The 25705-nt window shown below is 40.5% G+C and overlaps 2 protein-coding genes and 1 non-coding gene across 4 annotated transcripts in view; all 3 read left to right on the top strand.

Annotated features, from left to right (window-relative positions):
* Positions 1 to 1228: 1228 nt before the first annotated feature.
* On the top strand, positions 1229 to 10066 carry LOC125879852 (glial fibrillary acidic protein). Its single transcript, XM_049561959.1, has 9 exons — positions 1229 to 1817; positions 3712 to 3772; positions 3869 to 3964; positions 4072 to 4233; positions 4341 to 4466; positions 6638 to 6858; positions 6953 to 6996; positions 7468 to 7550; positions 7771 to 10066. Exons 1-9 carry the CDS (start codon positions 1297 to 1299, stop codon positions 7810 to 7812), a joined length of 1356 nt encoding a protein of 451 aa, XP_049417916.1. The 5' UTR covers positions 1229 to 1296; the 3' UTR covers positions 7813 to 10066.
* Positions 10067 to 16909: 6843 nt separating this feature from the next.
* Positions 16910 to 25705, top strand: part of kcnh6a (potassium voltage-gated channel, subfamily H (eag-related), member 6a) — a 36539-nt gene continuing 27743 nt past the window's right edge. For both annotated transcript variants that reach the window (XM_049561954.1, XM_049561953.1), the window contains exons 1-5: positions 16910 to 17441; positions 20902 to 21132; positions 23819 to 23968; positions 24285 to 24388; positions 25152 to 25461. In XM_049561954.1, coding sequence (XP_049417911.1) covers positions 17366 to 17441; positions 20902 to 21132; positions 23819 to 23968; positions 24285 to 24388; positions 25152 to 25461 — 871 coding nt within the window. In that variant the 5' untranslated portion in view covers positions 16910 to 17365. The remainder of the gene's footprint in view (positions 17442 to 20901; positions 21133 to 23818; positions 23969 to 24284; positions 24389 to 25151; positions 25462 to 25705) is intronic.
* On the top strand, positions 23713 to 23784 carry trnac-gca (transfer RNA cysteine (anticodon GCA)). Its single transcript has one exon. It is a non-coding gene; the product is annotated as a tRNA-Cys (tRNA).

Raw genomic sequence — 25705 nt, 5'->3', positions numbered from 1 at the left:
CAAAACACAAAATACAATATGTCATTTAATTTAATACTGTGGTCAAGGAGAGTAGGTGAGTAACATTAATATCCATAGTAGGAGAGTTCTATTTTAGGTATAGTTTTTAAGACATACAAATTAATGAATGAGGCATTGTTTTTAAACCTGTGTATTGAGAAGCCACACATTTATCTTCTGTGAAGTTTTTGTAGCTGTGATCAGTTGCATTTCAGATTACGTTTTGTTTAATTTCAACAGCCATGAGTTTTATTTTATAATGAAAGGATTACTATCACTCAACAAGGTGCATGAAAAGTATTAGTGTAAAACACCTGATCAAATAATACAACAAGTACAGTAAATAGTTTATTTTAAATGGGAATTAAGTGGGGGTGGTTATCACTTTAACAAATGTGAGGATTTTTATTTTGCTTTTACATTTTAAGGAGTCTCATTAAGTCAGTATTAATCTAACATGTCATAATTCCTTGAAAATGCCCGTTTAATGTATTTTTTTAAATCAAATACTGAAAATTGTGGATTTAATCCAAAATTAATCAATTGCTCACATTCGAGTAAGCAGGTGTTTAGTGAGTAATCGTAGGCCTTGTATGTCCTTGTTATGTAACTGTACTATAAACTGTGATCCAAAAAGGCGACAAAACAGCTCTGAGGTTCTGTCCTACAAGCTGTTTGTCTCCTCAGTGAGACTCAAAGTGTGATTCCACCAAATCCTGCAGGCTTATACTGTATGTACGAAACAATTAATATTTCACTTTCTCTGTGTCTAATTTATCTGCTTCATCTGTTAATCTGCTGTGGCTTTCTCCGATTAGAGAGTGACGATCTCTTCCCAGCAGCTCCATCCCTTTGTTCGATCAAACTTTCTGTTTTCTGTTTTTGTGAGAGCGTATGTGTGGTCAGGTTGAATTGGTGGCCAGACCCTGTCACACAAATTCCTTTTCATTCAGCTGGAACAGAAAGAAAGAGAGAAAGACAAAAAGGGGGTGAAAGTAAGAGTGAGAGAGAGAGTGAGTCAGAGGCAGGGGGACAAGGGAGGAGAGGGGGGGAAGAGAGAGAGAGAAAAAGCCAAGAGACATTTGTAGTTGAGTGGACGAGCACAGACAATCCCTGGCACACAGCTCTTTGAGTGTCATGTAAACCACCCCTTCGCTCTCTCTTTTTGTCCCATTCACTGCCTGCCACCCTCCCCTCTCTCTGCCGCACCCTGTGGCCTCTCTGCTTTGGACTTTGGGGGTTCGCCTGCCTCTATAAAAGCTCTGTTTGTGCCCTGAGTGAGCTCCATTCCCCAACATGGAGAGTCAGAGAATCCAGTCCTCGTACAGGAAGCGTTTTGGGCCTCAGGGCTCGAGCGGCACAGGAGTCAGAATTGGGAGCCTGTCTTCTGGCCGTTTCTCCTGGCATGGCACCCCTCGCAACCTCACCCACTCCAGCCCCATATCCCGGATCTCCTTAGGCTCCACCAATGCTGCCCTGCTCCTGGGGAGCCCTGTGGACCGGCTGGACTTCTCGGCTGACTCTCTGATGAAGGCCCAGTACAAGGAGACACGCACCAATGAGAAGGTGGAGATGATGGGCCTGAATGACCGTTTTGCCAGCTACATAGAGAAAGTGCGCCTGTTGGAGCAGCAGAACAAGGTGCTGGTGGCGGAGCTGAACCAGCTGAAGGTGAAGGAGCCCAGCCGACTGGGAGACATCTACCAAGAGGAGCTGAGGGAGTTGCGCAGGCAGGTGGATGGTCTCACTGCTGGCAAAGCTCGGCTGGAGATAGAGAAGGACAACCTGGCTGCAGATCTGGCCATGCTGAAGCAGAGGTAGGAGGAAGAAGCAGGGTGGGACTATTGTGGGTGGAGGATCATGTTTGTGTGATGCACAGCAGCACCACCCTGTTATTCGCCTAAAAGATTGCTCAAATCACAGGCACAACGGGACTGAGTTTTGCAGCCTATTTCTCTTGGTTGTACTTTCTGATGATAAAAATACTAAAAATGTTGAATTTGGCACTTGTGAAAATAAGTTATCAGAAGACATAAAAACAACTTAAATGCAAACATGTAAATAAGCAGTTTTGTGAACATCAAAAATAGACATTTTAAGTTAATAAAAACATTTTGAAAGATGCCTTCATGGGGGTGCTTAAGTTTAAAATTTAGATTAACCAAAAAAAAAAACATCTAACTCATCTCCTTTCTTCTGAATATGTGGGGTTTTATTTACTACATTTAAGACACACTACATTTAAGTTTATATCAGTTTAATTTTGTGTTTTTGTGTTTAGCTACCTTTTCTATGCATCTTTTCACATGTATTTGTCACTATCAAGAGACAAACAACTTTTGGTCAACTTGGTTTTTTGTGAATGTTTTTAAAATACTAGGAAAAGACAAAGAAATTTAGATTTGAGGTCTCTCTCTAAACAAAATGAGACATGGTTGGTTGCATAGATGTTTTTTTTTTTCTTTTTTTAATTACGGATGCATTTATATGCAGATTAGTTTGTCTCCAATTCGTTGGAATGCTGACCGCTGTGCTCTGCCCAAGCTTTACTCCTGGATCCCTCTTTACAAACTTGATCCTGACTGAACCCCTCATCACCATTGAGTGAGAGCGGAGGAATGAGGCAAACACAATGGCAGCCCTCCACAAAGGAAGCAGGCAGGCGGGCAGATGTTCTCTTGTTCCCTGTTACTCCAAAACACTGATTCACTGCAGTTGTATATTCAAATTTTGATTTTATTTAAGGTGCACGCGTGGCATGAATCTATAATGTAATTTAGTGAGAAGAACAAGTGATTAAATGTCCCAGAGGGTGGAAAAGTCTCCTTCAGACTCCTCTGTCTGATTACCACGCAGCTCCTGGTCCCCTGAAAGAACGCAGAGTGAAGAGTGATGGCCGCGACTGAGAGGGTCAAAGGTCACTTTTGTGATTCTGCTGCTTTTCTCGAAGCACTCCATTCAGCAAACTCTGCGTGAAGCTATGCAGATGTTACCTCAAGTCTGGGCGTTTATGTCTCCATGCCTCAGATGGATTGCAGGGTGGTGTGTGTCTGCGTGTGGGGCTGTGCAATACACACATGCATCCTTTGTGTATGTGTGTGTGTGAGCTCCATCCCGTGGGAAAGGCCTCTGGCTGTTAGATTGGAGCGAATGTGTAATGATGCATAAGCTGCCCTTTCAGCTGAGCCCCGGTCGTCTCCTGAAGCACGAGGAGCAGCCCTGAAGCTCACAGTGAAAATGTGATCAAAGTGCTTGAAATAGATTTTCGGTCCCCCATAGTTTGACTCATATCAACAGGAAGGTCTTATTTGAATCACAGAAAACCTAATGCTTGTTTTTTTTCTTACTGATGCTGCGCCATGAAGCAACCAGAAGAAGAATTTTTATCAGCAGGCATAAGAGCAAAATGGAAAATTGCTGGGATTGTTTTGGGGATTTTTGTTGTTAAAAAAATACCCCAAAACACATTTTACTAAAATGTATGTTATGATATACAACAAATGTATTCAACAATCATAAAAAAAGACATGCTAACTTTTGCTGTTAATACTAATATAAATCTACAAAAGCTGTAGTGTTGTTAAAATAATTTTTCTTTGATAGACAGCAGGGAAATAAGCTGTAGTTACGTGTAATTTTCCTCATGATCACCTGCTGTGTGAAGCAATTTTACTTCACACTTATTCTTTTTTTTTTTTTTAACTTACTCAGGTTGCAGGATGAGCTTGGCCTCCGACAGGATGCAGAGAACAATCTGAATGCCTACAGACAGGTAATTCTGCTGATATTTCTCTGAATTCATGACTTAAGCTGACTGTCTGGGTGACTGTCTGGCCTCATTCCTCTATGTGCCTTATTCTTTGCATAGGATGTGGATGAGGCGGCTCTAAATCGTGTCCAATTAGAGAGGAAGATCGAAGCTCTGCAGGATGAGATAAATTTCCTGAAGAAGACTCACGAGGAGGTAAAAATGAAATGAAAGATCAACTTTAACTATCACCACCTAAACCTTTAACCCATTTGACCACTTCATTTGAACTTCACTTCTCCCACTACCTCTCCCGCTCTCAGGAGCTGCGTGAGTTACAGGAGCAGATCATGGCCCAGCAAGTGCATGTTGACCTGGATGTATCTAAACCAGACTTGACTGCTGCTCTGAGGGACATCAGGGTCCAGTATGAAACCATGGCCTCCTCAAACATGCAGGAGACGGAGGACTGGTACCGATCCAAGGTGAGAAAGATATGCCTTTTATAAAGTGTATGGTACTGGGAAGTAGACTAAAATGTCCTTGTGAGGAGATGCTTACAGGCTGTTGGATTGTTTACCTCTGTACACAGTTTGCTGACCTGACAGATGCAGCCAATCGAAACACAGAAGCCCTGCGTCAAGCCAAACAAGAGGCCAATGAATACCGGCGTCAGATCCAAGCTGTGACCTGTGATCTTGAGGCTCTCCGTGGTACAGTAAGTCCACTAAGCCACAGAAAACACTGTGTGTTGTGAACATATTGGCTAGTGTAATTCATCTCTGATAAGATGGACACAATGCAGCTTCTTTTGGTAAAACCAGGCAATTCTAAAGTTTATTGGTCAGTATCTTGAAAACTAAACAAAATATCAAAAAGCTTCACATAGCCTTTGATAAGTTTGGCTCAATAATGATCCACAGAAAATTTGGTACCACTCTTGACCTACAGTTTAGGAGGACATGTCAAAGATGTTTATTTTTAAAAACTTCAAAATGACATTTATGGATGTCTGTACCAAGTTTTGTGTAAATCAGACTTACAGTGTAGGAGTTGCGAATTTTCAAAACTGACATTCAATTATAGTGCCCCCATCAGGCCAATTGGGGTCATATTTGTTGAGCAGCATTTGAAGAAAAATAATAAACCAGCACAAAAATAATTTTTAATATCTGTTTGCAAATGGTTTGCCAGATGTCTGTGACCCAAAGACACTATAAGAACATTCATCGAGATGTGTGCCAAGCTTGTACTGTAGCCAGCTTCAATTCTTGCTTGTTTCAGGTACATTTTGTCTTCAGTGGTTCCTCAACAAGTGAAATGTGATTTCATGTGATGAAAAAAAAAGATCCTGTCAGTCATAATAAAGTCAAAATAAAGTCATAATAATGAGAGACAGTCTTATTATTTTGCGAAACTAAGTCATTTCTTTGAGATACAAAGTCATTATTTCAAGAGAGTGTTCATTACAGTGACTTACAGGACCTTTTTTTTCTCCTCACGTTGGCAGAAGTGGCCTTCCACAGCTTTGGACCTGAAGTCAGACTATCTTGATAAATCATACATTCTTTTGACAATCATGCATTTGTATCTCTTAAGTTAAGTATAAAAGTATTGAATGAATGCATATATAATAATTTCACTAGTTTAAACAGAACTTGCAAAAATGATAGTAAAGCTAAGTTTGTTTTCACTAAACTGCACAGGTGTGCTAGACATGTTAATATTTGTAATATACAGTATATATCGTTAGCCTAATGCTAGCTGGCACCATTTTTTGTCCTGCATGACAACATTGCATTAGTTAATATTGCTAACCATTTACAACATTAAAATCTTCACAGAGAGTAGGATAATGACACATTGTTATTAAATATTAAAATTGTCTTGTCTGTCTGTTAGGATCATTATGCAGCTGCACTTTCCAAATAGGCCTATTGAGGGACTCAAGATGGATGTTAACACCCTCATACTGCCTTAAACCCTATCACTTAATACTTGAGAGCCAAAAATAGCAAAATTATCCTCCTGAGACATGGCAATTCATATTTGTCCTCTGTAGGGGACATGACACTGAGGCCGTTATTCCAAGCACCAGCCTACATGCAGTCTGTTAGAGCCCTAATGTGCTGTGAAAAGCACATCCTGGGCTCTCTGGTGATGAAACACACATGGCAGTGTGACCAACAAAACACTGTCTTTTCAAAAAGGGAGGAAATGCAAACAGCAAACACTTTTTATGGGAATAAGGGAGAATAGTGATCAAATTTATAAAAATCTTGTGTCTGTTGTTCATAAGGATGGTGTTTTTATCTGCCAGAGTCTTAATTATGTCATAATGAGAGTTTAAAAGCCTAAACTATGTCCTACTGGGGGACACTCTTCTCAGTATCAACCATTTTCCATCCTTCAGCGAACTCAATGCACTCAGTGAGGCAGGAAATATTTTGTTGAATTATTGAGGAAGAGTCAGACATAGATTATTTGTACACACATACACAGACATACATGCGTGTAAACACACTATGTATGACCAGGTAAAAGCATGCACAATCCCAAATATTACACTTTTTAAAACTGAATTTATTGAGATAATGTGAATTTATTGCACTGTACTTTTAGTGGAAAAGCTGTACTGGTACTGGTTTATAATAATAAAAATAAAAGTTGTGGCAGGAGTGGCAGTAACTTCAAAAATAGTAGCACTGGGAGAGTGGTAGTACAGGAGTAGTTGTATGATACTAGACGTGGTAATGTCAGTGGTAGTAGAAGTAGATGTAACTGTAAAACTCAGTTGAACTGGATTTCAGTAGAATATTAAATTGTAGCCCACAGTCTGCTACATTAGATGTTGGTGTTCATCACTTTGTCTTGTCTCTTCTCATTGAGAACGAGTCTCTGGAACGCCAGCTCCGGGACATGGAGGACCGCTTTGCCATGGAGACCTCTGGTTACCAGGATACAGTGAGCCATCTGGAAGAGGACATCCATGGACTGAAGGAGGAGATGGCGAGACACCTGCAGGAGTACCAGGACCTTCTCAATGTCAAGCTGGCCCTGGATATCGAGATTGCCACCTACAGGAAGCTGCTTGAGGGAGAGGAGAGCAGGTGAGCCAAAGCTCGACAGACCAGTTGGGATTGACACAAGCAAAAAATGTGAACATCATTGATAGTGAATATTCCTCCTCCTCTGTTCCTTCAGGATCACCATTCCAGTTCAGAGCTTTTCCAACCTGCAGTTTAGAGGTCAGTATTAAAGGTGAACTCACTGTATTCTCTTCCTTTTATTGATTTGGATTTTTTTGCTTTTTGGGCAGTGCTCATGTAAAGATTTGAATATTTCTTAATAACAACTAGAAATTTTGTCCTGATGGCGGGGTCACCAAAATCATTAGTAATCATGCTTTAGGCACCATGAATATTCATAGGACATTTGGGGTCCAGGGTGTGCTGGTGGCCATTGTTGCATGTCATTCCCCATCTCTCTTCCCCAACTTTTGCTGTCATATCATCTACTGTTGTCTAACTAAAGAAGACTGCTTGAAAAACAAAACATAAACATGGCTATCTCTCTTGGGTGGTGGTAAGAATATCACCCTAAGCATCCTATGGGATTTTTGTTCCCTGAATGTCACAATTTGGAACAGAGGGTAATAAACTTGAATTTCTTGGACTGTATTGACTGTTTCCTACTTTCTCCTTCTACTCCTTTTCTAGAAACTAACCTGGACACTAAAACCCCAGAGGCCCATGTGAAGAGGAGCATCCTGGTCCGAACTGTGGAGACCAGAGACGGGGAGGTACGTGCTTTTACAAAACAACACAGTTCAACTCCCTCACACTGAGGGCCAATTAGCACATTGCACCTCTCACCCATTACCTCTGGAGGGCATTGTTGAACCCTTCTGCAGGTTTTCACACTTGCTCACTGACGCTCAGCACACCTGGTGCCATGATGCAGGGACAACAAGGGATTTGTTATTTGTTTCTATATTTAACTCTGGTGTCTTATCTTTTCAGATCATTAAGGAATCAACAACTGAACACAAAGATCTTCCTTGAAGTTACGTCTTCAGTTGCCATCTGAAGATTTTCAACAGTTACAATTTTACTGTGTTTACCAAACCCCCAGCACTGTTCCGCCAGAGTCATCATCTTACTTTCTCTCTTTTCATCACGTGCCGGCTAATTTGCTCACTGCCCTGCGACAATAACATACCCATTAAATACTCCTAGACTCCCTCATTAGAGTTTCTCCCATAAACATCTAAGTTGAGCTTTTGTACAGCTGTGAGTAGGATGTAGGTAACTTATCTTAAATGGTCCGTAGCTTGTTCCAGTTAAAACAACCGGAAGTCACTGGTAACCTGTTTAATTTTGACTCAAAACAGATTTGTAGTTTCAGATTAGCTGCCATAGATGAGGCCTTGAAACATAGCGATTGTGTTCAGCTAATATGTAGCGTGGTGGAGGTTGATGTTTGGTTATGTGTATGTGAAATGTGAAATGTTGCAAGGGAAGTACGAGAGAGAGTTGCAGGTTTTGCAGACATCAGAACTGGATTTAGGCGGGAGATGAGAGGTGTGTGTATGTTAGAGCAGTTTTTGGTGGAACGACAGGTGAATATGGGCTGTTTTTTAACCCTTGTCAGGTGCTATTTTACATTTTGTTCCTTTGTTGCAACAGCCACCTCTGTTTGTGTGTTGCCTCTTGTACAGGTGTTTTCAGTTAGTGCATTCCTGTCTCACTTCTGGCTGATGTGTGCTCAGATTGGGGTTTAGTGGAAATCATTAAACCCAATCTAGTATGTGGGCAAACAACCTCCAATTGCTCACGTAAAACTACAAAATTAGGAGATAAAACAGCAAATTTATCGATGGCATGCTGGGCAGTCAGTGATCTATAGACATTAAAATCAGGAATTGAGTTTGCAGACATGTACGTTTACTGACGTCAAGGAAGTGCACCACACCAAGCCCAAAGGCACACCAATCAAGCAAGATTTCTCAATAAATAAAAATCCTGAGGACATCAGAAATACAGAGATAGCTGACAGGCAATCAAGATGAAATCTCTGCAGAGTCCAAATTAATCAAAGGTGTGATGTTTGATGTATGAGTTTTGGCGTCAGCATCCCAATTATCTTGAAATTGCAGCACCACTCAGCTGTTGTAAAAAACAACAACATTTGCCTGAATTCTGTCTTAATCTACTTGTGCAGTCATTTGCATAACAGCCCATTTTAGCTGTGTGTGTTTTTTCCACGCCGCTGCACCAACAGCAGATGCTTAATGTTTGTATGCTTTCCACTCAGAGGGCAGTGACCATGGCAACCTTTACAGTGCTGTCACATGCATACAGTTTACAAAAATCCACCCCATCAACAGGTGCAACAAAATTAACAAAGTCCGAAGAGCCTGTCCAAACCCACACAGTCCTTAGCGGAGGTTTAATGAGCCAAAATATACAAGAGCAACTTTCTTGCATCACTTTATTTCTGCTCTTCTGCTTCCTCCATCCATCGCACACTCCGCTCTTGGCGTCCTCTGTTTCTTGAACACAACCTGGTAAGACATTTTTTGACACCAAGATGCGTCAGTCCGGACATGCCCACTTATCCAGCAGGGGTGATAGGGACAGAGCCAGGTTGGAGGTGTGGAGGAGGTGTTTGGAAGCTGTCCTCCAGCCTCCGGTTAATCCACCAGCCTCCCTCCTTCAAATTCACCACCCAGTTTCTGGAGTGTGTGACTGATGGCAGAGAGGGCTGCGGAGATAAGCTCCAACAAATCCCACAGTACTACAAACCCTTATTTTTCTACTTTGAAAGAGAGGATGCTGGAGTAAAAAGGAAAAGAGGGCAGGGATGAAGGATTGATGAATGGACATTGCAGCTCAAACACTGCAATCCAAGCCTCCTGCTTTGCTGGAAGTCCCGCTGACTGAAGTCGTGTTGACAGGCCCTGCCACTAATGAGAGTGGTGCTACGCCGGAGCTGGCTGTCGCTGTGCCCGTCGCCAAGGACACGCTGTGAATTTGTGTTCCCATGTGCCTCCCACCTTCTCCCCTCCGCAACTTCCACTCCTGTCACTCAGCCCCTTCTCCCATTTCTCCCAATAACATGCAGCTATCTCTTGTATTCACAGTTATTTTTTTAAAATGTCAATCACAGATAGAATCTGACTCCTGAGTCTTGTAGCAAAGATGCAGATAAATCCTGCTTTTTTGGAAGAAACCTCTGCAGATGTGAATATAACATTAGTTTTGACCAGTGCCACATGCTGTGACATCATGTTAACACCAATAAAACATTTTGTTTGTCAGAGTTGATGCCTCTTGTTTTGTTTCTAAAAAGCTTTGCATTTATTTTTAATGATAGTTCATGTGTTTGTAGTCATGTTCCTTTGCTTCTCATTCAATACTGCACATACATACAGTATATCAGCTGCCATCTCAATGACATTAGTGTTATGTATGCCGAGACTTAACTTTAGGCTACTGGAGGAATGACAGCAGCTGACAAACACTATTCATCAGAACTGATTGTTCTGCCCATCGGCCAGCCCATCATGCTGAGCAGATGGGTTCACTTCCTGTAAGATCACGGCTTAGTATGAGTGTTACTGTATATGCAGGCTGAGTGATAGCCTATTGTAGCCAAAAATAGTGTTGCCTGAAGGCAATCATGAGATGCAAATAAACACCTGCACCGGGTTGTTAAACACCTGACCTGAAGATTAAAAAAGAAGTCTGTTACCTATAATGTCACCTCAACAATTGTCTTCAAAAAGAGACTAACAGAAAATATTATAGAAGTGCTCCATGTTGAACATTTCAAGGGATCATGATCTAAGAATATAGTTTGTTACATCCTCATCCTTTTTTCTATTTTGTTTGTTTGAGTGCTTAAAGTAGAGCTCGAGTTTTTCAAGTTTGTCTTAAAACAGTAGTCCGACGCCCCATATGTAATGAAACAGAGTTTGCTTGCTGTAAGTCATTTAAAAATAAGTGATGGGGGAATAAGATTCATCATTGCTGTCATGTTATACAAAAATACATCAGAAAGTTTAGCCAAAGCCACAACATGATCTCTTCTCTTCTTGTCATATCTTGATGTTTAGACAAGAGCTCTCGGTGTTATTACAATCATGCCAGGAACAGCCTTTTGTGTTGTAGTTTCGCGGGACACAAACACCAGTCTCCTGGGTTAAAGTCCTGTGATTGTTGGACCCATCCAAGCAGACCTTTGCACTCATTACACTACGGCTGTTACTTGGAGTGTCTACTAATAAAGCAAATGGGTTTACAGTGGAGTTGGTTCAAAGTCCAGTGTGTTTCATAGAGATGCTAAAGAGTGCCCACGGCGTCATTGTAGTGATGCCGGGGCACTGCCCAAGCAGCATATTTTGACACCCGAGGAGTGAGGCCTGGCTGAAAGCCAATGTGTAACATCAGCAGTCTGAAGTAAAACAAATAAATTGTTTTACTGCTCAGCAAGGACACATTGTCTGGGGAAACACAAATTTCAAAAGACTACTTTAGGAAGGTACACTTGATTTGTCTTACTGAGACTGCTGAAGCCTCACTGTAACTTCACATAAACTCTGGAGTATATTTTTGCATCAAACAAGGACACATCTCTTTCACTGGAGATGGGTTTTCTTAACAGCCAGCAGGGAGGAATGATTACAGCAAGCAAAACCTGCTTTACTGTACATATGGGAACGTGAGCATTGTTTGAAGGCAAACCTGAAAAATGAGAACCTATCCTTTAAGTTTTATGTCACGCCATTTCATAAACACATCCATGTAAAGAGCTGTTGCATTCTCTGAGTCATGTTGGGTTTGACTGGCTCTCTTCACTACAACAAATACTGGAATTTCTCCCAATTCGGAAAACTTGAACCATCTAAAAACACCCAGTATGATGATGTTATATTTGTGAGGATTCGAGCTGTATTTATGTGTTTGATGATGTACTGTGAAAATCCTTTCATTACTGACAATTGAATTGCAGGAAACAGCCGGAAAAGGAAATTTGAAAGTGGCTCAGAACGTAATCTAAATTATAAAGAGTAAGAATCAGATGTAAAGCATATTGCCTTCCTCAAGCAGCATGAATAGCTCAGATAGTTGGACTATGCCCTCTCTATTTAGTTTTCTGATGAGTATCTGTTACTTGAGACATTTCACAACAAAGTAATGAAGGCTTGACAACATCAGAAATCTTCTCAGTATGGTCAAATAATACTCATACAAGCACATCTCAGCATGATTACAGTTTGCCAAATTAAACATAACAACATCTTACAAGTGGCTTCAAGACCTAACATGGAAGTCCAGGATATCTTAGCTTTCCACCCGCACATGAATGTTGCATTAGTCGCTAATATGTTAACTAAACATTTTTGTTTTTTAAGTCATCATGTTGAACATGTTTTTATTCTGAGCTACAGTGTATTCGAGAGAAATGTGGGTGATGTGTGTACTGAAGTGTGACTGTGTGTAAAGTACAGTATGTATCTGTTTTGCCCCGTTCTTATCAGAGGAATGGTGGGTCTCAGGTCTGTACAGAAGTCGACTATGAGCTGAAGGAATTTCAGGCAGATAAAACTCTCAGGCAGTCGGGGCTCTGGCCCTGACATCTGGCTCTGAAACACTTTCCCATCCAGAGTTGTTCCACAGGGCCAGGAAGGGGCAAAGATGGGCATTTTTAAGCTCATTATCTTTCCACAGCGGGTGCCAGGTGACAACAGCTGTCATGTTAGCTATAGAAAACATGAATACACACAGTCACCCAGTCCCGTTAGAAAATGCCATCTCTTTTTGTTGAAATACACAAGAATGGACTTAAAGTGCTGGCATGATACAAATACTCTTAATTGTGATAGGGTGAAGTCTGGTAAAATAGGACATCAGGTAAAATAGGACAAATTAGGTTTTACATTCTGGGCTCTTTACATATTACCAGCTAACCACCAACCATGTTAATGCATTGTTACAATGTGCTTTACTTGAAACATTCATTGTGATTGGACTAAGATAACTACAATGTGCAGGTTAGAGATTAAAAGAATAAAAAAATCAATGGTCGCAGGACCTGCAAGGTGAGTCATGTAGCCTACCATGTTGACTTTCTCTTTTTGGTAGTAAGAATACTACAGCTAAATGATTAAATTATAACAACAGAAATTGGTTGTACAATGTTCAATTTTAAAACTTCTTACCTTATAATCTATTTAATATTAATATTTTCACAATACACTTTACTTTTATGGGAAAGGGTCTTGAATAAGTAATGCATTTGGGTGGAAAAAGGACAAAAAATTAAGCTAAAATGGGACATTTTACTGGAGGAAAATGTTTTTAAGCTACCAGGTGCCATAAAATCATGACTTATTGTGTGTCATCTGGTAATATTATAGACATTTTGAGTATTTTTGTCACTTTAAAAGGATTAAAGATAATGGTGGGTCTATATCAGCCACAATAGTCCAGAATTAGCCATCGCTGTCACATGCATGTCCACTGTAGACGACACACCACCGAGGAAACAGGCAACAAAAGAACAGGAGAAGGATGGCAGAAAGATTTGAGAGATTGAGAGATGATCTTTTCAATTAATAGTTAGGGTACATTAATGATTTAATGAATCAATGACTGAGGTGATAAATGTTTTTAAGAAAATATGACTCATTTAACCTTACAAAGTCACATTTCACCTGAACATGTCATCAGAGTAAGGTCAGGGTTCTTGAAGTGTTTGATGGTCCAAATTTTCTAAAATACTTTTTCTGGCAACATCGTGAACATCTGGCAGCGTCTTCTATATAGAAATACAACCAGGATACATGATAAGCTTTAAAAGAAACACTTCAAGTAGTCTTCAGCATTTTAGGTGGATTTCTTGGTAGTACCACTAAGAAATATTACATCCAAAAAGTGTCTCAAATTACTTAACTTGACCCTAGGAATCATTTCAAAACAATTTTCTTTCATCAAGTCATTCCTCACTTCCTTAATGAATTCTGGTGATGCTTTTCATAGTTGCAGCATGGTAAAACACATGCTCTACCATCACCAAGGCTGTTTTTAATCATTGCAATTGTTTAGAAATTTGCATCTGATCAGAACCTGCATCAAAATACTTAAATGATAATTGTTTGGCAGAAAATTAATTTGATCAATTAATTAAGAAAATAAGATCAGTTGATATTGAAACACCCCTGAACACAAATTTGTTTTAGTAAGTAAAGTTCTTTTACAAAATACACTCTCTTACAATCATTTTTAAATATTTCTTGATCACCTACTTGCAGATGAATAAACACACAAACAAAAAGACAAACGCAACAGAAAACAACATCCTTGGTGATGGTGACAAAAATTAAACTTAAATGTTTGACTTTTCAGTTGTCATACAAGGAAACAATCTGTGGGATGCTGCAGCAGGTCCTACAAACTGACACGTATCACCCAGTGTTGCAGCCAACACCCCTTGTCTTTCGTGCTCTTTGTCTTTCGCTGCTCTCTCTGGTGCACATTCCTGTCTCACTTGGCTCTCACACCAAGGGGTCACAATGGGAAGGCATGTGTGCTCCTTGGTTAATTTTAGCCCTCATTTCATCAAGGCCATTGAAACGAAACAGAGAGCAACTACCTCAGCCCATCTGCTGGGACCGTGAGGCCACCTCTGATCTCCAAACACCCTTTATAGACTGAACCTACTATATCAGCAAACACGTGCTCATACCAACTGCTTTTCTCTGGACAAAGTGGGGTGATTACTTTTTAGATGTAAAGGTCACCAATCTGCCAACTTAGAGGATCATTAATGGTCTCCTAATAGCCTCTATTTAATTATTTAAACAACAATAGGTCACATCAAGACTCTGTAACACTCAGATATCCACTGGAGTTAATATAGTCAAAGGAGCTGTATGTGACATGCACTGCATATCTATAGGCATTTTTGGACTCAACTGTTATGAGGACTCCCTGAGAGAAACGGCCCACTGGGGAGCTCATCCAAGAACTACCCTCAAGGTCTTAATTTTTGTTTGCATTTGCATCAACAATAGCAACCCTGAAGTGACGCACTATAAGTTGGCTGGCATTGGTAAAGCACTGTCACTTGAAAGAGTCAAAATCACATTGTATTTCCACCATCACATATAAGCTCAGTGAAGCCTGAATATTGTCGGTCCATTTGTCTTTGTCTAGACCAATCACTGTACCTACTCTTGCGTCACGCATGGGTCCTCTTGTGCTGGAAGAGTACCCATTCTGAAATAGTAGCTAAAAAGCCCCTCAAAACAGTGTTCAAAGGACTATGATTGTTCCTAGTTCTTATGTTATAGACACAACAAAAAGGGGAGTTCTTAGAACTAGAACAAAGTTCCTGCGGCCTGAAAACGCCTCACGATTCACAGTCTGGGGCAGGACAGTCTGCATGCAGCTCTCAACATGAAGGTGACTGAGCCGCTGGCTAACAGCTAACGGTGCTAAGTCAATAAACAGCATGGCAACAGTGCTGACAGAGCTAACTTTGTTAACCTGGGGGAAAACTGGAGGGTGGGCGCTGTGCTTCAGCAACGATGCCTTTCCGGGTCCAGCTTACCAGTGGGACACAACATGCACTTTCATGCATGTCTATCCGGACTTTCTACCACAACAAATAACAGAGAAGCTTGGGTTACAACACACACAGAGTGAACATGACTTCCTTTTCTGCTCAGGATGCCATTACTCCACCAAATATCGACATAGCAAATAGTTATTTGCTACTGTATTAATGTTCTGAATGTCACATACAGAACCTTTAAGGGGTTCAGATCATTGCAGGTGCCATGCCAGTGTATGCAACGGTGCTCGAGACATAGTGAGAAAAAGGAAGTGTGATGGACTGACCCGTAAATACCACTCAGCAGTAAACATCACTCAGTTCAGCTGGTCAATGAAACTCTTCGTGGCAGTTTTTTTCCAAAACAAAACTAACAATGTGCAGTGTGTCAAGAAGCCACTTGGAGCCTCTCCATGTGACCTTTAAGAAAGTATACAATTGAAACTCTGGCCTGAATATCCACTGTGTCTCATTATATGGGGCTTGTGCCGGCTAAATGTCTCCTCTTTGGGCTCAAGGAGAAGATAAAAATCCTTTAAAGTGATGAGAACAGAGAAATAAGCTGCTTCCATATAGCTGCATACCAAAAATCTTTCTTTTCTGCGAGGTTTAAAGGGGACATGACACACACACATATACACACACAGGACCATATGACACCATGTCAAAGCTTATCAGCACTATAGATTGATATAATACTCCAGACGTGTGATGGCAGCCGCAGAGAAAGAGAGGATGCTGCTATTTTGAGCTCAGAGACTTGTGATGTGGAGTGAAGCAGACTGATGAGGGTCTGCACTCTATCAGTGTCAGACCACCATCAAGTCATACACCACAGAGTAAACACCACTTCAGGACATGGATTTCAAAATAAACATGCTGTTATTAAGAAATACCCTGTGTTAAAGTATTTTTAAGTCATCCAAAGTCTCCAAATTGCAAATCCTTGGTCCTAATTTTCCTCAATGTATTATAGCCTATACATCTTAAACTTTCGGAGGACTGGAGGAGATTTGTGGGGCATTTGAGGGCACTAAAACAACGATCAGATGGTCTTATTACCAAAAGATTTTCATGAGTACAACACATTAAATGATTATGAGAGAAAAACAAGTATTTGAGAGCACTATATTAAATCATAATAGATTTTTAAAATCTTTGTTGTTCTTTTTGCAAGTGTTTGTATTTGGGGGGCTGTAACAAATTTTGGGATTATAACTAATTCTGGGCTTCCAAATTAGGGCGTAGGAGGACATATTCATTCATAAAGCGTGTTCCAGCTACCTTGAAGAGGTCTTGAAACAATCCTAATGTGTGCTTGTTTTCCGGAAAAAGAAGAAAGCCATTCCTTGCTTCTATCTTGAAAGTCTATCAAAACGACTTCCGTTTCTGAGCCGGTTAACTCAGACTGACTTGCCGCTGCTGACAGCTGCTCCTGTCGAGCCGGGGGGGCGGTGGAAGGGGAGTGGATCCAGGGAATCTGGCTGATAGGAGCTTCTTCTCCGCCGTCCTTATCGTGCAGTGTCCAAACTTGCGGGAGAAGGCTGCGATTATATTAACAAACTGAGATATCCTTAAGCTTCTCTTCCCAACTTCTTCTCCCAGGTTTCCTTCTCTGCCCAGAGGACACCAAAACGTGGGGAACCGGTTTTTTTGTACTGTTTGCTTTCCTTTGTAAATGTTAAGAAACGTTGCATATGGCTTTTGCGGTATCCTAGTCTACTTTTTTTCCACATTATCAGCGTGCAACATCCTGCATCTGCTATCGCCCTGGCAACCAGACCTCCTCTCCATCATTCTCAGGCGCTTCATCCCTCACCATCAGCCTCCGAGAGATATAATCAAAAACAAAATATCTGCTTTTGACGCTCGTGCTTCAAGTGGAAGCAGGTTGTTTTCTTCACACGTGGCTCTTCAAACTCTGTTTTTTTTCTTCTTTTTTTTTTTAACCAGTAAGGTTCATGTGTCGGAGAAATCTTTTCTCTCAGCACCAAAATGCCTGTGAGACGCGGTCATGTTGCGCTCCAGAACACCTACCTGGACACTATCATCAGGAAATTCGACGAGCAAAGTAAGTGAATGTGAAATTAACTCTTGCTCAAGTAAGTAATGAATGTTAAATGCTTTCAATTAGCTGATCCGATTAAGATGACAGCTCGAAACAGGTGTGCAGAGAAAGTGCGTAAGGAGTTTACCCTCCATTAGAAACATCTGGCATTTAAAGGGGAGTAATAATCTTCTCCGTCCCAAGGGGGGGGGGGGGGGGGGACGGATTTCTGACAGCTAATGGTTACCATCAGTGGGAGTAGTGGGCCAACAGTACATGGATATTCATGTCAGGGTGGTTGAAATAGAGAATTGTTGTGAATGGAACAGGGATGGGTGTACTTTTAAATGACAGTAATGAACCTTATTAATTTGGTGCCAAAGCATATTTCTGTGTTGATTCATTTCACCTAAAGTATTACAAAAAGGCAAGAAAGGCTACAGCATTCCATATGCTGTATTTATCATATTTGATTTGTCACTCTTATTAATTTAGACTCATTCATTGCCTGAACAGGTGGCAGGCTTTTTTTCAAAAAATCTTATCTTATTTCTATCTGTGATGCTGACAGCTCCCTGCTGCTCCTTTTATGTTGTAGGTGTCATTGCACCTGCATGTTCATTTGTTTGTGTGCTCACCTGATGCCTAATATTAGCTCACATGTTCCACTGGCTGCATAGAGAGACCTCCTCTTACACACTGACAAAGAACATGCCTTCTTTTTACTGTTTGTGTCTCTATTTCACCTTATGCTCATATGTTGTACATCAAACATTACATATCAGTCTTTTTTTTTTTTGCAAGTATAATTTCCTGTCTAAAAATGCTATGATACATATCTAGAATATAGTCATGCAAAGTCTGCATTTCAGTCTTCCTTTCAAGTCAGTTTTTCCATATTCCCTTTGCCTACTTAGACTTCACTATGGACCACTAATAGTGTGTTGGGTGTGTAAGAGTGAATATAACCTTGGATTTTGACCAAACATGGAGAAAAAGCTAGTTGACTGCTCTCACACAGTTTTAGTCTGATTACATCTGGGGTCAATAATGTTTGAATCTCTGAAGCCTCTTTAAAAAAAATTAACCTATTATGTAAGGCCTCTACTGTATGTCCCTAAATGCGTATGGGTGCACGCGCAGCCCCATGCACATGCACGTCCAGGTGTGTGCACGTGCCACAGTGGTGCTGCTTAGCAACGGTGTGACGATCAGTGTTTCCGCTCTGAGCCCCAGATAATGACTTTGGACAGGATGTGCTTTCCACCAGAGGAGCTCACCCATTTACTTTAAAGAGAGGGAAGAGTCCCCTCCACTCATCTGTGTGGGCAGCAGACAGAGAGAGCTGTTTAACCCAGTTCCACCACAGGATAATAAAAGGGCCAGGCAGAGGTGGCGGAGGATATGTATGTACTTTTCATTCAGCTTATTGAACTCCTCCATTAGCAGCCTTCGAACAAAACTGTCCTACTTCACTTTCATGGCAAACTGTGTTTTGGTGTGGTGTTGCGGATGCCACGTACATTACAATCATCAATAACAGGAACTGGATAGTTTATGAGGTTGGAATTACTATTAAGGATTTTTTCTGAGTGCAGACTCAGTATCAACGGTTTGACATCACAGGAAAAACCATTACTGTGGTCCAGTTTTCACTGGTGGATGAAGTAGTCAGATCCTTTACTGAATTAGAAGTGCCAATACAACAATATGTAAATATTCAATTACAAGTAGAAGTTCTGCATTTAAATCCTACTACAGAAGTATTATGAGCATATATGCCCCTGTTACTGACACATTATAATAAATATCATTGTTAATGCATCAGTGTGTAAGCAACATTAATGTTGTAGCTGCTCAAGGGTGGGACTAGATTTTAACCACTTATATAGGCAAGGCAAATTTATTTATATAGCACATTTCATATCCATAGACAACCCAACATTATACATTTAGATTATTCAGTTAGACAAGTAATTTTCATTCAGCTTACAATTCAAGCAGAGAGTAGTGAACTGAACATAAGAAAATTATTATGCATTTGGGTCGGGGGAAATATTCTTGGGTGGGCTGACATAAATTCCATATATGTGGAAACACTGCTGTAGAATAAAATGGCATTCAAAGATCAAAAAACATAAATAACTTGCTGGTTAAAGTGTAAACACAACACGTTAAAACACATCCAAAACCAGATAAAACAAAAAAAGCAAATAGCCTAAACTACATTTCAGAGGAAAACATTCTATTTCTTTCTTGACTACATATATCCGACAGCTTTAGTTACTTCCCAAATAAAGATTTTTGCATGCAAAATATACAGAGAGCTTACAAAATATGGTGTCTTATTATGAACTTAAAATTTCCCAGCAATTTATAAAAGGACAGCTCCATCTCAACCAGCTACTCCAGTAAAATCTGGCTTTTACATTAATGCATGAGTAATATTAATTTTATGATATAATTGCATAAAGACACAGCCACCATTAAGAACATTTTCCTGACTAAACTCACATACCTTAATTTTCAATGCAGGACTTTTACTTGTAGCAGAGTATTTTTTGCAGTGGCATTAATATGTTTAGCTAAATTAAGGATCTGAATACTTCCTTCACCCCTGACGGTATAAATAGAGACAAGGAAACACAAAATAGCTATCTATCATGATAAGTAGACATTAACATATTCTAGCAGTATAATGACAGGACCATGCAATTATTGCAAACAGGTGGATGATTACAGTCTAATTAAAAAATGTCAGTTAAAATCTAACAGAGTAATCCTGACAGATCAAAACGTGTAAATTCCCACAAGTTACGTGGCAGCAGGTTTGAGTGAGCACAGAGGCTCTCATGATGAAGTGCCCATCTGCTTCTCCTCAGTCCACTTGGGAGAAATTGTGACGTTTATCACATTAGCACCGCTGAAAGTTGGACCTTATTAGCTCCACTTCAGCTGATTGTTAAGAGGAGACCATGCCGGAGATTCTGAACACCCTGTACTTTAGAGTGTTTGATTAAATCCAACCGTGTAAGTGTAATTGTATTATAGATATCCTAAACCTACAACAGCAAAAAGCAGTAAGCATATATTTAGTCAAAATTGAATTTAGACCACAATCTGTTTTTTTGACATTTGTTTTACCTAAAATATCATTATGACAGACTCTTTCTCTTAATGTTTATAGTAAATTGCTTTTGGTAAAGCATCTTCTACCACTGTGTAAACCACACTGAATACTTCATGATACTTGGAGTAATGTGGTTAATTGATACCCATACTGGTTATCTAATATTAATTTTTATGATATTTAAAGTCAAATACTTTACGTTATAGGAACACTCCACTATAAGGCGTCTTGAAGGTGAACATTGTTTATAGCTTCTTGTGTAACTTCGACCCACAGTTGCTGTACATGTTCCCTTTTAGACTTCTTGACTTTTAAAACTGGAATATGACACACACAGTGTCTTTCACCCTTCAGATCGCAAGTTTCTGATTGCCAATGCCCAGATGAAGAACTGTGGCATCATCTACTGCAACGAAGGCTTCTGCCAGATGTTTGGTTTCGCCAGGGCAGAGATCATGCAGCAGCCCTGTACCTGCCAGTTCTTAGTGGGTCCAGGCACCATGAAGAGCGCCCTGGCCCAGCTGGCGCAGGCCCTGCTTGGCTCAGAGGAGCGCAAGGTGGAGATCCTCTACTACGATAAGGAAGGTAAGGCACAAGAAGGAAGGAGTGTTTGCAACCTCAGATCCCTGGGTAGGAGCCTTCTGGCTGTCCTGTTGGACAGCTTGACTGTTATGAAAACACAGTTAACATAATCACCCATATGTTCCACTGTCTTGCCATCCATCTTCTGACAAGAAACCTGATGGGACAGATCCTAATTCCCTTACCATTATTCAGGCATTTGCTCCTGTTTCGTTCATTTAAAACATCTGTCAGTCACTGCTCTTTATTTCTGGAATATGGATGGGAAAAGTAATAATAAATTACATCCAACAGATTGTTTGCCTCCGAAAGAAAATTTGCAACAGCCAAGTCTAAATGTTAAATCATCTTAACTCATATACACATTGTGTTCATGAGGTAAAAGTCTCATTGAGAATAAAAATATAGTATAGATATAGATAGTGTGTAAACTTTAGGATAAAAGATTATGTTTCTGAATATGAAGGATGTAGTTTTTAAAGTGATGTGGATCCAAAAACAAGAAACAAACAAACAAACAAACAAAAAAATCTCCTTTCAAGAGCGACCTGGCCAACAAGGCAAATGATCTAGGCCTGACAGATTTTTTAGGATAGTACGTAAATAATGTTCCTGAATTTGCAGGATGTAGTTTCTAAATTGATGTGGATGCAGAAAGACAACAGTAATTATTCGGAAGATGGCTGTTAGGAAAATATATACATACCTTGTTTCAGTGTTGGAACATGCTGTTGTTTTCTGTTGAGGACGGCCAATTCAGAGACAAAACATACCACTCAGGCTGATGGGGATGACATTAGTTGTGAAAATCTTTGGTCAAAAACCAGTCAAAAATAGTATTGGAAAATAATAAAAAAAAAAAAAAAAAAAAAAAAAAAGTTCCCCGTTGTGGTGGAAGAGGAAAGGTTGGGGGATCTCTGAAGTCATTAGGATATATTGTCTGGGAATAAATTATCTTGTAATTTAATAAATTATGACCAGCAAGACAATCAGCCTTGTTTCAAGAACATGCAGAAAATCCTAAATGACTCTGTAATGGCCTGTTCCCCTTCACATTTCTGTCGTTAATTAGTTGGAACACAATCACATTCAGATCTTCCTAGATTCTAGCCATAAAAATCAAACATGAAACACACAATTTATCAGGAAGAAGAAGATCTTAATCTTGCACCTCCATGTGTGGTGAGCATTCACAGTGACCTGCCTTGTTTTTTATAGACCACTGCAGACGCTCTGTGTTCTTGAAAACGACCAAATCAGAGATTTATTATCAGGCTTTAAATCCCATAGTGTGTACTTGGCACTGAGTCGCCTCCCCAGTGAGACCAGGCAGGCACACTCAGCATCATATTTTTAATCTCTTCATAAGACCTGTTCCTATGGATGCACATTTGTTTTGCCTCTCCTGTTCTGCCATAATGGTTTGTTGGTACAACCTTAATCCCTGCTCTCTTCCCTCTTCAACAATCAACAATCAGACCTCAACCTGTATTTATATTTAGTGCAAAACATTGATTTTAGAAAATGTACAAACAAAAGCATAATTATCACAGGTGGGGAGGTAAGGGAATGAAAAGTGTAGAGACGTAGAAATGGTGATATTAGAATTGTTATGAGAGAACAGAGTTAAGGAACACAAAGATATAAGAGACATTTAAACTTGGAAACCATGGCATTTTATTGATCACCCCCCTTCCTCTCAAAGCTTTATTTCCTCTTGACTCTCTGACTAAATCTTAACGTCACCTTCGGTTGCATACTGACCTGTGCAAAGGTCTGCATTTTGTCTCCCTGATCTTTGTCACTTACCTTCATTCTTCACCTTTTTATCTGTCACTTGCACAGAGACAATGAGGCAGAAACACATGATGGGGGCAAGCAAACACACCAGGCTTAGGACGGTTACAGACATCCACCATAAACACAATATAGTCTCAGTCTACTTACATACACAGACATGCACGTGTCTTTTGTTACTTTGGACATTTGGGCATGGGGCGTGCAGTCTAGAGTGCTGTTGTCATGGAAATGCAATCAGCATGCCAGCTTAAAACCGCTAAGCATCTATTTGTTTTGTCTCCTGCTTCCTACTGTGCCTCCAGACTGAACAGGCAGAAAATTTTGCGAACAAGTGGACACAATGTGATTCAGCTGCTCTCACAGGCTGATTTTTTTTTTTCAGACTAAATTCCTGTCAGTGTTTTTCTGATTGGATGTGTGACTAGAATTGAATGCAGGAACTCTGTGTGTGTGTGTGTGTGTGTGTGTGTGTGTGTGTGTGTGTGTGTGTGTGTGTGTGTGTGTGTGTGTGTGTGTGTGTGTGTGTGTGTGTGTGTGTGTGTGTGTGTGTGGATATATTGTCCTCTGTATGTATGTGTATGTGTGTGTGTTTGTGTGATGTGCCCTCTCCCCTGTTTCTATTTTTAGACCACGCTGATTGCAGAGTGAAGTTAGACCTGACGCAAGTGTCGCTCATTTGGCCTTTTTTAGCTTTCAGTGTTGGCAATTTGTCTCTCCCTTACCCCTCGCAATCTCTCTCTCTCTGTCTTTCTCTCTCTCTCCCACCCACCTGTGCACGTGTGAGGGGGTATAGCTCAGTGGTAGAGCATTTGACTGCAGATCAAGAGGTCCCTGGTTCAAATCCAGGTGCTCCCTGCTTTCCTATTGAATTCTCTCTCTGTGTTTAAAGGAACCTGCAGACCATGCCTGGTGGACATTGTCCCAGTAAAAAGTGAGGAAGGCATTGTCATCATGTTCATCCTCGACTTCCAGGAGCTCACTGATCCTGCAATTAAGAAGTCAGGCCTCAAGCAGAGAGTCGCCCAAGGATGGATTTACTGTAAGGCCTTTGACATTTGTCTCATACCTTACCTGCATGATACACATTCCAGTTCAGAGAAGCTTTCTCTGCCCCAGAGATAGACCAATATAAGTGATTTTTTTTTTTTTTTTTTTTTGCACCTGCGCATGCAATTGAATTGATTTTTGTCACGTGTCACACATTGACATTTAGAGTCATGGACAGTAGAAATTACCAAAAAGCAAAATTGTCTCCTAAAACATATTATTAATACAAAAATAATTACATATGAACATAATTTGTAGTGGGTAAAGTTTTGGTAACAGCCAAGCTGAACACAGAGTTTCCCCCTCAGGTCAGAATCGCAGGTTGAAGATGAGGCTGCCGGTGCTGCGGTCCATGCGACGACCTTCACTTTCCAAAGATCAGTTTGAAGGAGTGGTAGTGGACTACCTGCAGGTGAGGTGGCATGCACACACTCACAACACACAAGAGATAATGCAGTGTTGAATGCTTATGTGTCTGCATGCCTTGTGTTCTGCTGTGATATGTACTGATGTGACAGCTGCCAAAATCTATGCAAACAACAATACTACATATCTGCTATGCATAACCTTTGTAATAACTTATTGTTTGAATTTACTGACAAAAGATTATGCTTGTACGAAGATCATGAAATATTCTGCACTCAATTTATTTATAGACAAACTTTTCTTGTAGGCTTTTCACAACCAAATTCCTAACACTGAGTACGCACTGTGTTATTTCACATTCCTCAAATAGCAGTAAGAATTGTTTGAAATTCAGGGTCTGATTTCTCAGCCAAGAGGACACCAAGGGGAAGAATGAGTGGAAAAAGCTCTGTTGTTGAGTTCATCTGTCTTTTCTCAGAGTCTTCCTTTACTTCTGTTTAGAGTTCTCTTGTGTTTTGATAAATCACTCCTAGTGTGACAGCATTTCCTGACGTTATTCATACCTGACACCAGAGCTGTATTTGACCAAGTTAGGCTAACTTACATGTTGAGAGTCTTTGGCAGCAATGAAACATTCCTTTCTATTTAAGTTCTACTTTTATTATAAGCAAAACAACAAAATTTTAATGAAAAGAGTCCTGTTGTCTAAAATGCTGTGACTGCAGACAGATTATCTTTTTCTAAGAAATACTCATAGCATGTGATTTTGTACATCTAAGACATGGCCTCTTGCTTTCTGTCCTTGACAGCCCAACAGCGAGGAAGTCCCCCTCAAAGAGTTTCGCATCCCATCCAAGGAGAGCTGCATGCAGTCTGAGACAGAAGCTCTGATAGAACAAGACCTGGATCCTCCCTCCCCTGTAGCCCAGCCCTCCACCAAGCGGCGCTCCCTACTGACAGACCGCCTGGACCCTGGCAGTGCCTTCCCCAGGGGAACGTTACCTCGAAGCTGTTCTCGGGACAGCGTCCGCAGCCTCCGACGCGCCTCATCACTGGATGACATTGATGGCATGAGGGCAGAATGGAGCAGTCGACCTGGAGACCCCCGACCCAACAGCAGTGAGTGTCTGACTGGGACACTGTGAACGTCTCAGGGGGAATTTATGGCTAAAATACAGAATTAATAGTAGGATTATCACAGGAGGCTATCAGAGCTGCATTTGTGTCCGAGAGAAACTAAAATATCTACACACTGTTGTTACATTAGTGAAATATGAATGTCTATTAACGTCTCATTTTATCAAATTTAACTTCAGACAGAAACATAACACGATCATTCTAAACCAGATTACACCAAGCATGC

This window comes from Epinephelus fuscoguttatus, linkage group LG19 (assembly GCF_011397635.1).
Source record: "Epinephelus fuscoguttatus linkage group LG19, E.fuscoguttatus.final_Chr_v1".
NCBI lineage: Eukaryota > Metazoa > Chordata > Actinopteri > Perciformes > Serranidae > Epinephelus > Epinephelus fuscoguttatus.
Note: the sequence above shows the minus strand (reverse complement) of the source record. Positions and strands in the feature narration are given on the sequence as shown.